General features: G+C 41.1%; 1 protein-coding gene across 1 annotated transcript in view; it reads left to right on the top strand.

Annotated features, from left to right (window-relative positions):
• Positions 1 to 12,720, top strand: part of xkr4 (XK related 4) — a 31,686-nt gene extending 18,966 nt beyond the window's left edge. The window contains exons 3-4 of the mRNA XM_063461123.2: positions 6,578 to 6,932; positions 7,227 to 12,720. Of these exons, the coding sequence (XP_063317193.1) occupies positions 6,578 to 6,932; positions 7,227 to 7,830 (959 nt within the window). The 3' untranslated portion in view covers positions 7,831 to 12,720. The remainder of the gene's footprint in view (positions 1 to 6,577; positions 6,933 to 7,226) is intronic.
• Positions 12,721 to 13,055: the final 335 nt, after the last annotated feature.

Raw genomic sequence — 13,055 nt, 5'->3', positions numbered from 1 at the left:
CAACCTCCCCCACCAGTTGAAGAGCCCCCCAGGTGGCTCGATGCACCGGCGGCACCCCGCGCCAGGGCCGGGCCCCCATACACCCACCCGCCCACAACCCCGGCAACACACCAACCAGGACCCAAGCCCCTGAGGCCCGGCCAGGGCCCCAGCCCAGAGACGGAGCGCCCCCAGAACCTCACGCCCATCCCGGACCCACCCAGGGGCAGCCAGGCTACCAGGTCAGTAACCCACGTCCGTCAGCACAGACCCTCCCCTAGCCCCGCTGCACGCAGCCACGAGGAAACCGTCACCTAAGAGCCAACAGAGCCCCTAATTGGCCATGACCGCTACCCCGGGTTGAGCCCCCCAAGGAAGATGCTCCTGGGGAACCCCCCGACGCCCTAAGCCTGTCCCTACCCCCACACCAATCACAACAGTGAAGGTGGGACCAAACTATGGCCCCCCACCCCCACTAGGTGATGGAGCTGATCAAAGGAGCCCAGAGCAATTGATCTGATGTGGTGGCAGAGGCTGTATCAAGACTAATGTAATCTAATAGATAATTTCTATATTGGTTAGAATTAAGATTATTTTTATTTTTCCAGTTCATGAGGACTGTTTTCTTGGCTATGCATAGGGCAGTGAAAACCATATGGGCTATATTCTTTTCCGTAGTGACATTATCTAAGCTGCCCAACAAACATACTAAAGGAGAAGTTGGAATGTTACATTTCAGACACTTTGATAAGTCTTCACATATCTCACGCCAAAACTTCTGAACTGGTGGACAGAACCAAAGAGCGTGGATATAATTGTCCGGTGAATTGGTTTGGCAGTGTGAGCAGTTGTTGGTAGACGTAAAGCCCATCTTGAACATCCGATGACCTGTATAGTGCACTCTATGTAGTATTTTGTATTGAATTAATTGAAGACTGGGATTTCTAATTAAATGAAAGGTTTTTAAGCAAATCTGAGACCAGAAGTTTTGGTCTAAGTTAACTGATAAATCCGCTTCCCATTTTGCAATAGGAAGTGATATTGATTCATCTGTTTTAGAAAGCATTCTGTATATTTTGGATAGTAATTTGGGGGTTTTAAGAGTAAGAAATTGAACCACACTTGGTGGTGTTTGTAGTTCAACTTGACCCGGTTTAAATCTCTTTTTTACTATGGATTTAATTTGTTGATATTCTAAAAATCTTTTCTTGTTGATCCCATATTGTGTAACTAGTCTGTCAAATGAAATAAATTCTGTTCCTTCTAGTATATGTTCTAAATATTTGATTCCTTTACTACTCCAATCTGAAAAGTTTATCATATTATTGTTTTGTAATATGTCAGGGTTGTTCCAGATAGGTGTACGTTTGCATGGGATTAATGGAGACTCTGTCAACTTCAGAAACTCCCACCACGCTGTCAGAGAGGAGCTGATGTTGACGCTTTTGAAGCATTCATGTCGTTGGATGTTTGAGCTGATAAACGGTAGATCTGAAATCTCTAGATTATTGCAAAGTGCTTGTTCTACATCTAGCCAAGGTTCATCTAAGAGGGTATGTTTTTGCCATCCTGAGATAAACTGAAGCCTGTTGGCCAAGAAGTAGTGCTGAAAGTTAGGTAGTTCTAATCCTCCTTTATCCTTGGTCTTTTGTAGTGTTTTTAAGCTTATACGTGGGGGCTTATTTTTCCAAAGGAATTTGGACATATATGAATCTAGAGATCTGAACCAATCTTGCGGCGGTTTAGTTGGGATCATTGAGAATAAATAATTTATTTTTGGTAATACCATCATTTTTATAGCGGCAACCCTTCCCATGAGTGATATGGGTAGACATTTCCACCTAGCCAGATCACCTCCTACTTTCTTTAAAAGTGGGATATGGTTTAATTTAGTTAGATCTGCAAGCTTGGGAGAAACATTAATACCTAAATATTTTATATTTCCCGATTGCAGTGGAGTAGAAGAGGAATTATGGAAGGAGCAATTAATCGGAAGGACTGTAGATTTTGACCAGTTAATTGAGTAATCTGATATTCTTGCAAAAGAGTTTATCAGTTCAATCACCCCAGAGATATTGGTTTGTGAATTTTGGAGAAAGAGTAACACATCATCCGCATAAAGGCTGATTTTATGTTCCACGTTCTTGCATTTTATGCCCTTAATTACTGAATTCTGTCTAATTGCTGCTGCTAGTGGTTCGATAAAAATTGCAAACAGTGAAGGGGAGAGTGGGCATCCCTGCCTGGTGCCCCTCAGGAGACAGAAGCTGGAGGATGTCTGGTCATTTGTTCTGACACAAGCTGTTGGGGAATTATATAATATTTTTAACCAGTTGATGAAAGAAGATCCAAAACCAAATTTGTGTAAAGTTGCAAATAGAAATTTCCAGTTAACTCTGTCAAACGCTTTTTCTGCATCTAGAGAAAATATTGTAGTTTCAAGGTTTTTACTGTATGAGTAGTCTATCAAATTAAGTAATCTACGTGTATTTGTTGATGAGTGCCTACCTTTTATGAAACCAGTTTGGTCAGGATGAATTAAGAGGGGGGTTATTTTCTCTAGTCTCTTTGAGAGAGCTTTGCAAATTATTTTAAGGTCTACATTTATAAGGGATATTGGACGATAGCTTGAGGGATATACAGGGTCTTTGCCTGGTTTTAGCAGGAGATTAATGTTTGCAGAATTCATATTTGGTGGAAGTCTGCCATTTTCTTTGATTTCCAACAACGTTCTGTAAAAAACTGGTGCTAGAATCGTCCAGAATTCTTTGTAGAATTCTGCAGGAAAGCCGTCTGGACCTGGAGCCTTATTATTGGGCATATTTATCAGGGCTTCCTGGAGTTCACCTGGCGTCAGTGGCGAATCCAGTGCCATTGCTTGAGTGTCTAATAATTTTGGGAGAGTTATGTTGTCTAAAAACTGATCAATTTCCTTTTTAGATGGGTTTATTTGTGGTGAATACAACGTTTTATAGAAATCCCTGAAAATGTTGTTTATTTGTTTCGGTTCATATATTGTGTTCCCAGATGAATCTTGAACAGCACATATAGTTGTTTTTTCTTTATTTATTTTTAGCTGGTTTGCTAGAAATTGACCGGATTTATTACTATGTTCATAATTTTGTAAGCGTAGTCTTTGTACTAAGAATTTTGTTTTTTTATCAATTATCTCATTTAATTCTAGTTTTGTTTTGCGTATTTTGTTCAATGTTTCCTGATCTTGGTGGGACGCGTAGGCTTCTTCTAGTGATTTGATGGTTTTTTCTAATTCCTGAATATTTTTGTTTTCTTTTTTCTTTTTATGTGATGAGAAAGAAATTATTTTACCTCTCATCACGGCTTTCCCTGCTTCCCATAAAACAGAAGCTGATGTTCCGGGAGTGTCATTAAAGTCTAAATATGAAGTCCACTCTTTTTTAAAATATTTAATAAAGTCTTCATCTTTAAGCAGTGATGTATTAAATCTCCAGTTTTTACTTGGCGTAGTATTATTCTTGTGCATTAGTGTTAAAGATACAGGAGCATGATCGCTGACAGCTATAGGGTGAATCTCAGTGTCTGAAATGTCACTCAGCAGTGAGCTGCTGACCAAAAAATAATCCAGACGAGAGTAGGAGTGATGAACATGTGAGAAAAAAGTATATTCCTTACTGGTGGGGTGAAGGGAGCGCCATGCATCGCAAAGACCAAAGTCGCTCATATACTGTTTGATTATATTTGTGGACTGCCAATTACGCTGAGTTCCTGCTGTATTGAGCCTATCCATTTCTTCATTTAGTCCAAGGTTGAGGTCGCCTCCAAGAACAAGTGTGCCATCTAAGTGTTCAGAGAGTGCACTGAAAAAACTGTGAAAGAATGAGGGATCATCAACATTTGGACCATATACACTTACAATACATAGCTTTTTATCAAGTATAGATAGTTTAATGATTAAGAATCTGCCCTCTGGATCTATAACTGTATCGAGTACTGTGAAATTAATATTTTTATGTATTAAAATTGCTACTCCCCTTTGTCTAGAATTATAACAAGCTGAGAACACATTAGGAAACTCAGGTGTTTTAAGTTCATTCGAACCTCTAAGAGGTCTGTGGGTCTCTTGTAAAAGGACAACATCTGCCTGTAGTTTTTTGAGTTGGTTAAATATTTTTAACCTCTTTTCTCTGGAGCCAGCTCCATTTACATTCCATGTAACGAATCTCAGTGCACCCATAGATGTCTGTGTATAACTAGGGGTGTATGCTGTGTGTGTCGCTTAGACAGGTGGAGAGAATACATCACTTGTTCATAAATAAAGAGAGGGAGAGAGAGAAAAAGTGTGTGGCGGGATGCTCCCTGAGTCTGACTATGTGTTTGCATATTTACTAAGATGAGTACGCTTGGCTTAAATGTGTGTATCCTATACAACTGTGTGCGCTGTCTGAGTGATGTAAATGTGCTGCCGTTGAGCGCATGACTGTGCGTGATCGTGCTGTGCGTATGTGTCGAAATAAAGGATGTTGTTTGTGGATGAGTGTGGAAGCAGGTGATCGAAGCAGTGAAAGAAAGAAAAAAGAAAGAAACCAAGGACAAGGGTGAGCAGCATAAAAACAAGAGGGGAAAAGGAGAGAAGAAAAAACAAGAAGAGAGAAAAAAAAGAAAAAAAAAAAAAAAAAAAAAGAAAAACCGGAAACATTCTAATCAAACCATTGACGGAGAGTGACGGTGTTAATACTGCTATGATATCACACCTAAGATGCGATTTGATACTGGTAAGTTAAACAGATGTTAATGCAAGTTAGTGTGAGTGGGTGGGGAAAGGGTGTAGTGGATTCTTATCTGGTGTGAAGTTAATACAGCCACGGAGTGATGTCGGGGTCGCGGTGGAGCTGTCCGTCCACGTACAGCCGGTCCACAGCGATGACAGCGCGGGAGCCCTTCTGGATGAAGCCGCGTCGGATTGGGAAGAGGACCCTGCGTCGTTCCAGGATCTCTTTGGGGAACTGGTCGTTCACGCTGAAGTCCGTTCCTTTTAATTCCCTGCCGCGGCTTTTCACCTGTTCCTTTTGTTTGAAGTGGCCGAATTTGGCCACGATAGGACGTGGTCTCCCGGCCGTAGCCCGAATGGGGCCGAGGCGATGCACCCTATCAAAGACGATGTTCTTCACCGTGTCCTCGGGCAGCTTCAGGTGGTTTTTGATGAAGCTTTTTACCGTGGCCTCCGCGTCCTCTCCAGCGGCTTCTGGAATACCAGAAAATACCAGGTTATCACGCATGCTACGAGCTTGTAGATCAATAACTGTTTCTTTTATTTTTTTATTTTCTCTATTGAGCTGGGTAACATTTTCTGTGAGACATTTCACCGACTCCCTTAGCGTGGCATTTTCAGCAGCGAGCGTTTCCACCTGCTGCTGGCTGAACTCCAGGGATTCTCGCAAGCATTTAAATTCCCGGTGAAGAATCTCCACCAAGGACAGCCTTGCATCGAAACTGGACAGTCGTTGGTCGATTGACTCCAGTATGTCGGCAATATCTTTGCCGGCTGGCGATGTTGTGCCGGGGGAATCTGCCGGGCGAAGTCTTTTCGACGATGGCGTCTCAGATTTGGCCGGGGAAGATGCACTCTGGGCCTTCTTCATCACGAGATCCTGAAAGCACTGATCAATGTAATCTTGGAGAGCCTCTAAACTCTCCCCGTTGTTCTCCAGGGTGTTGGAGATTATTAAGACAAATATTGTTAGTTATAAGACAATTGATAAGTGTATTTGGTAATACTGAAGCTTAAAGGAATTTGTACAAATCTAAACTACCATTTGCTTAATTTTCCGCCAAAATCTCCGGCGTCTGACGTCAGTTACAACATGAGTCGCTTACCTTGTCCGTCACTTCCGTCACTTACCTCTCACCCGTCACTTACCTCTCATCTTTCCAAGTGTGGTGTTAGGTTTATATTGTGGATTGTCATTTATGCTTAGAAATATTTACTCATATATGCTTAGAGTTTTATAATCAATTGCATAATGATAGAGCTCTGATCCTTAGCAGTCTGCAAAGACTCTGTGTGCCTCCCAGAGCACTCTGGCATACACACACACCTTAAGGTCATGAGAGAGGTCATACCTTCTCTTACTGATTTATGGTATAGGAGGACACCTACTCTGTATCTGTTTGAGTATAAGAGCCCTTTGTTTAGGTGGACCGCTGGACTCCTGGCACCAGCTTTGGGGAGTCTTCACAGGGTCATATCTTGACACACACACACACACATACCTACACGACACACAGACAAGGTACTCTTTGTTCACATGTATGCCTGTGTATGACATCATATGTTAATGAACTTATGCATATTCATGTAAGCACAATAAAGAGCAGTGCTACAAGGGAGCAGACGAGAGCGACTGGGGTTCGAGCGGAAGGAACGGCGCTCGTCACAGTTCTCTCCCTCGTGCACGAGTAACACAAAGAGCTCTGGCGACTTGCGTCTTGCTTTTGCCATTGTAGTAGAATTGTCTCGTTCCAGCGGTGGGTCAGTGCCAGACAGACCCATCATGTGGTGCTTCTGTAATCCATCCGTTATGTGGTTGTGAAAACAGTTATTTTCTCTCTGTCTCTTTAGGAATGACAGCTGCAGCCTCCCTCGTCTCTATGGCCTGGGCCCTGGCCTCCTATCAGAAGGCCCTGCGAGAGTCTCGGGATGACAAGAAGCCCATCAGCTATCTGGCAGTGATTATCCAGTTCTGTTGGCACTTCTTCACCATAGCAGCCCGAGTTATCACCTTTGCTCTGTTTGCGTCTGTGTTTCAACTCTACTTTGGCATCTTCATTGTGCTGCACTGGTGCATCATGACCTTTTGGATTGTCCACTGTGAGACAGACTTCTGCATCAGCAAGTGGGAAGAGATTGTGTTTGACATGGTGGTGGGCATAATCTACATCTTTTCCTGGTTCAACGTCAAGGAAGGACGGACAAGGTGAAGACGTTCTCCATCAGTGTGATGTGGTTCGATTTTTAAAGCTTTAACTCTTCTGTCATTTTTATATTTATAAGCGCTTGGTTGCAGTAAGTGCAATAGTTGAAACGTACTACCATGCAAAAGAAATTCAGCCATTCCTGTTTCTCAAGCTAGTTTCACCTTTAACATTTAGTACTGACAACTCTGTGACTTATATGAAACAATCTGTGAGACCTTCAGCTTATTTTAGTGATATTTGCTTGCAAATACTTGTATTTATTTGTTGTTATTATGTCTCATGTCTCTGTGCAGGTGTCGGCTTTTTATCTATTACCTGGTAATCTTGATGGAGAACACTGCTCTCAGTGCGTTGTGGTATCTCTACCGATTTCCTCAAAATACTGACGCCTTTGCAGTGCCAGCACTCTGTGTCATTTTCAGCAGTTTCCTCACCGGCATTGTTTTCATGCTCATGTACTATGCCTTTTTTCACCCGAACGGGCCACGCTTTGGACACTCACCAAGTAGCCAAGGCCTTGACCTGGACCCTACTGCTCAGTTCTCCACTCTGCCATCAGAAGGTGCCACCAATTCACTGCGTTCGAACCGAGGTGCTACCACAACTCTAGAACGACATGATGTGGGCAAGTATACTGAGCGAGATGGCTGCATGCCAGTGTTTCAGGTCCGATCCACAGTGCCATCCACACCATCTTCTCGTGCTCCACGCCTAGAGGAGAACGTCATCAAGATCGACCTTTGTAGGAACCGCTATCCAGCCTGGGAGCGTCATGTTCTGGACCGCAGCATTCGCAAAGCAATTTTGGCCATAGATTGCTCATTGACTCCTCCACGGCTGCAATACAAAGATGATGCTCTGGTACAGGAGCGGTTGGAATATGAGACCACTCTATAGTCCGCTCGGCTTTCAGAAACCCTGCAGGGGCACAGCAACAGAGTGGTATCCTGTGATCACATAAACAGCAACAGGAACTGTGGCAATAAGAATTTGTTACTGGCATCAGTTTCAATCTTCATCTCCCATTGCTGTCGTTCTTTTTCTATTTGCGGGTATCAGAAGTGTTGAGAAGCAGTCGGGACTGTTGGTAATGGCTGGATGACCAACTCAGTACAAGTTCAGTTAGTGTCACTGGTGGGATTGCTACTGGTCAGATTGTTGATATTATTTTTACTAACACTTATCTGGTAAATGTCTTCTATGGACTAAATACTAAATGACACTCTGCTTAGAACAACAAGAAGCGAGTGTGTTAAGGGGTGTTAAGTTAAAGCTGTAAAATAATAAAAAGTGGAATTGTCCATTGTCCATACAGACAGCTTTTAAGTCACCAGATACTCCCATAAAACAAAGGAGACCTGAATTACAAACTCGAACTTGTCCAAATGTGTTGGTGTCCTACCATATCAGCCACAAGCAGGTGGGTACTCTCAGTCATTACTCTCTTTCTCTTAGTGCCAAAAAGGGTCATTGGGAACATCCTCTAGATTCTAAGGAACAACTTAGGGGTGACTGCATAATCCAGAAGGTTCTTCTTTGAGCTAGACCTTTCAGTGTTATTGGACATCTGTGATCAACACTGGAAGATGGCCAGAAAGTGACCTACAAGAAGACAGTGGTCAAAGTAGCATCTATGAGCAGTGATGGTGTTTTGTTTGGGCAAAACATACTAAATGATAAGGCTGAATGTTATAATAGGAAGCAAGAAAAGGGGGCAAAGGTTAAACACTAGCTAATGGTCTCGTTCTGAAAAGGAAGCATTCAAACATACCCAATGCCAAGAAAAAAAATCTTCCTGGCAGCTCAACATAACTATTTGTAGTCCGGCCTCAGAAACACAGCTGCATAATTATTCTAATCTTTGCTTGTATGTGGAGGGTGAAAGCATGTGCCAGACACCAATGAACTGAAGAGAGGAGAGAGAATGATACCGGAAATGGAAATGAGTTGAGGATCGAAACACAGACAAGCAGCCAACTCAGCCATTCCAACCAGCCACCAGGATGTACAGTACTCATGCAACATGCAGCATTTTTATTTTAGAGATGAAGTAGAGGCTACTAAAGTCATTGTAATCCTGTGTGTGTGTGTGTGTGTGTGTGTGTGTGTGTGTGTGTGTGTGTGTGTGTGTGTGGTTTACACAAAACAAGCAAAGTAGAACGTGTGGTTAGTCTGTCTGAATAGAATCTTTGCTGTAGGTATGCAGATGACACACGTCACCTCTTGAGGAAAGATTGCCCTTTTTTAAAACACTTGGATTTTTTACATTTTGACTCAACACATTTACCAACCAAACCACACAACACAGGTTAGCACAGTGCTGGAAGTGTCCACTGGCAAATGAGAAAATGAGACGGGAAAAAGCTTGATCCTGATCATACTACATATCATGCTCTGGAATACAACCATTTTCCATACGTAACTTTTAATGTGGGTAACAAAGACAGTAAGTGTAAATAACAGAATGTAGGATTTATTCAATCAGAAATGCAATGCTGTGACAGGCGGCTAACCAAAAATGACAATTGGACTACAACCATGGTGGTGTTAAATGATGAAACTGTAAACATATACAAGCTCCAATAGATGGTGTTTTGGGCCAAAGCATTTTTCAAAGTCCAATCAAAGTATTAAACATACACACATAGTGTTGTTATATGGAAATTACATTTATGAAAATACCTCAAACATTTATCATGCCATACCACAAGCTTTTATTTGCTATTTTCCAAAATGTTTATGGTGTACTTCCAGTAGTTTGTCATGGATGACCTGGATCAAGATGGTGCCTGTTTTTCCCAAAAGTTTGTTCCAACCTGGTAGCAAGTTTCAGGGGAGTCAGGGGGTCTTACAAAATTCAAAGGTTGATATAGTGCATTACGATGTTGTGCAGTGCACTATAAAAAGTATGAAGAATACTGTGTAAGTCTGTGTTTGATGTTACCAGTTCAATTGTCCTGGCCCGGTTGACGTAGTGTGCATGCGTGTATTCCAAACCTTGGAACATCCCCTGAAAGAGAGAACCAGAGACTGAAGACATAGGAGGTGCTGTGCCATCCCATTTGCACCATTCTGCTTATTCTCAAAAACCACATAACTTTACTTCAAGAAACGCTGGGCAGCAACAGACAATATCACCTCACAGATTAGTTGTCTGTTAGTCAAGAATTTTAGCTCTCTCCCTGCTTTTCCTGTGCTAAGATAGAGTCCAGATAAAATGAATTCTAGGTGGTCTTTTGTCCAAAGTCTTTGTTTTAAAGCATGGAAAGAGAAAAACACAAAGCGAGTCAGTGATAATCAGGATATTCTGACCTCAGCTGGTCCTTTCTGTAAACACTTTTGCAGGTCATTGCAGTTATTTGAAACCACAGCACAATGGCCATCATAATGTTGTGGAAACAAAGATATAAGTGAAAAAAGACTCTGTATTGTGCCCATTATATACAGACCACTTAGAGAACGTAGGGTTACATTGTAACCTTGGTTCTCTGAGTGAGAGACTATCTCTCCACTCCGTATACATGGAACATGTAACGGAGTTGAGAGATAGTCTCGATATGATAGAGAACCAGGATGATGTGTATGCAGAATATACTATGCTGGTAAGTACTGGCATATTCCCACCATTTTTTGTGGTTTCTATTAGATAGAAGTTTCAATTACATACTGTATGTTAGGGTTTTTTAATAATTGTGTTTTCTTCATGGTGACAAGTCAAAAATGTTTTCTGTAAAAAAAAAAAAAAAATTCAAAGAAGCAATCTTGAATGATACAGACATATTTTTGTGCTTACGCCAAAGCCTCTGTGTTTTACCAGAGACATACTTTTAAAGGACTATAGCAGTGGTTTTGCACGTTTTAGAAAATCTTTTTGCAAAACCTTTTGCTGTATTTCTCGAGTTTCACTATAGTCTTTGAACTTTTGTTGTTGGTTGTTATTATTATAAAGTAATGCATTGGAGACTTCCTAAGTATATCTTCATTTAAACAGTCATACACTGCACAATTTTAAACTGTACTGTAATGAACAAAAATCCACAAAGTAGATATAAATCCACAAATCTGGCAGTCTATAGCCTGCATAAAAAATGGCTGCAAAAATCTATTCAGACTGAGCAGTTGGACCTAAAAACATGCAAACAGTGTTACGGCTGAAGTTTGACAACAGATACTTTTATGTGTGTGTGTGTGTGTGTGTGTGTGTGTGTGTGTGTGTGTGTGTGTGTGTGTGTGTGTGTGCAGTGTGAGTTTCCATCAGATATTTTGAGGAGACCAATCTCTATCGTGGCATTAATGTCTCTTCATTATTTTTTGGTTACTTTGAGATTTCCATGGACTTGTGTTTGGTGGAGGAATACACTTGTGCTTTAGTGAAAATGCAGTCTACATAAAGCTTTTGTGGGTTCAGCAGAAGCTGCATAACATAAGACAGATGTCCTGAAGTAATACTACAGTAGCTGAATCAACATTAGTGACAACTAAAAAGACTAAACGCTTTAAAATATACTAAACTGGAGGATTTTCCATTTAAAGTAGGGACATTTCCAGACCTATTATTTGGGAACAAACTCGGTGGTGAGTGATGTAGATATAAAGCGTTTGTCTTTTGTCATTTTGTTTTTTTCTTGGGATAAAGACACAAGTTTCATGATGGCACAGTACTGTTAGAGCAAGGCATATACTGTACAAGGAGGTACATACACTGCCTGTTCAGGAAACCAAGAGCAGGCTGTGGAAAAAACTTTCATGATCCGTTCAAATAAAAAAAAAAAGTGAAATTAATGCTTGTCTTTTTTAATGAAAAAAGTGAATAAAATAAATCAGTAACTGGGCTGTCGGTGGATAAAGAGAAAGTCTAAACATGTATATTTAATTAAAAATATCACAGCATGTGTCAAACTAAAAAATGTGAGGTGGCAAATGTAGAAATGGTTCTCAACCACTGCACCATCCTAGTGCACAGTTCAAAAGCCAGCAGATGTGGTGGTATGCATTAATATGCATGCCATGCATAAATTGCACATCTCTGAAGAAGACAGTTCGTCCATAGGTATTTGGATAGTGACATAATTTTAGTAAATTTCCCTCCGGAATAGCTTTCAGCTACATTCATTGTTGTAGATATGGTTCCCCATTTGCAGATTTTTCACTGATGCTTTCTTCTGTACTGAGTTAAGCACCGAGGGTTTCTCTGTTGTTTTGGAAACAGGGTTGCAAATGCAGCCTTGTATTTCTTAGACATCCAAGCAATTTATTTTAGTTTTCAGTTCAAAAATGAGCTGTAGCCTTAGTTTACTCATCACCATCAACACACACAGTACATTGATACAAATATGTGTGGAACATGAAGCTACCTCAGTTCGTCTCATGAACAAACCCTTACAGATTGTCTGTCAATTCATTTTCTTCTGTAACACAGTTGACACTTCTGTTTAAATGAAAATATGTTTACCAAAATTAAAGAGAATTCCAAATAACAATAAATATTAAACCCTATTAAAACCCTCCAAAGTATAACATTGATAGTATGACAGTTATATGGCATTGGAAATGGGCTGATTGTTGGTTTTATGATATAAAGGTGACTGTTGTTGTGATTTGACTATATAAACATTTGACCTGAACAGAACTGAGGATTAGGGTTCAACTAAAAAATATTACTTTAGACCTTGTTTGATTAGAACTAGAAAGAGAGAGCAGATTTCTCCTGTATTGGCTTCCCTTCATTGGCTCCCTGTTAAATCCAGAATTCAAAATCCTGCTCCTCACATACAAGGTCTTAAAGAATCAGGCCCCATCTTATCTTAATGACCTTGTAGTACCATATCACCCTATTAGAGCACTTCGCTCTCACACTGCAGGCTTACTTGTTGTTCCTAGAGTATTTAAAAGTAGAATGGGAGGCAGAGCCTTCAGTTTTCAGGCCCCTCTTCTGTGGAACCAGCTTCCAGTTTGGATTCAGGAGACAGACACTATCTCTACTTTTAAGATTAGGCTTCAAACTTTCCTTTTTGCTAAAGCATATAGTTAGGGCTGGACCAGGTGACCCTGAATCCTCCCTTAGTTATGCTGGAATAGGTGTAGGCTGCTGGGGGATTCCCATGATGCACTGGGTGTTTCTT

The sequence above is a fragment of the Pelmatolapia mariae genome, linkage group LG18 (assembly GCF_036321145.2).
Source record: "Pelmatolapia mariae isolate MD_Pm_ZW linkage group LG18, Pm_UMD_F_2, whole genome shotgun sequence".
Lineage (NCBI taxonomy): Eukaryota > Metazoa > Chordata > Actinopteri > Cichliformes > Cichlidae > Pelmatolapia > Pelmatolapia mariae.
This window is presented reverse-complemented; position numbering and strand designations above follow the sequence as displayed.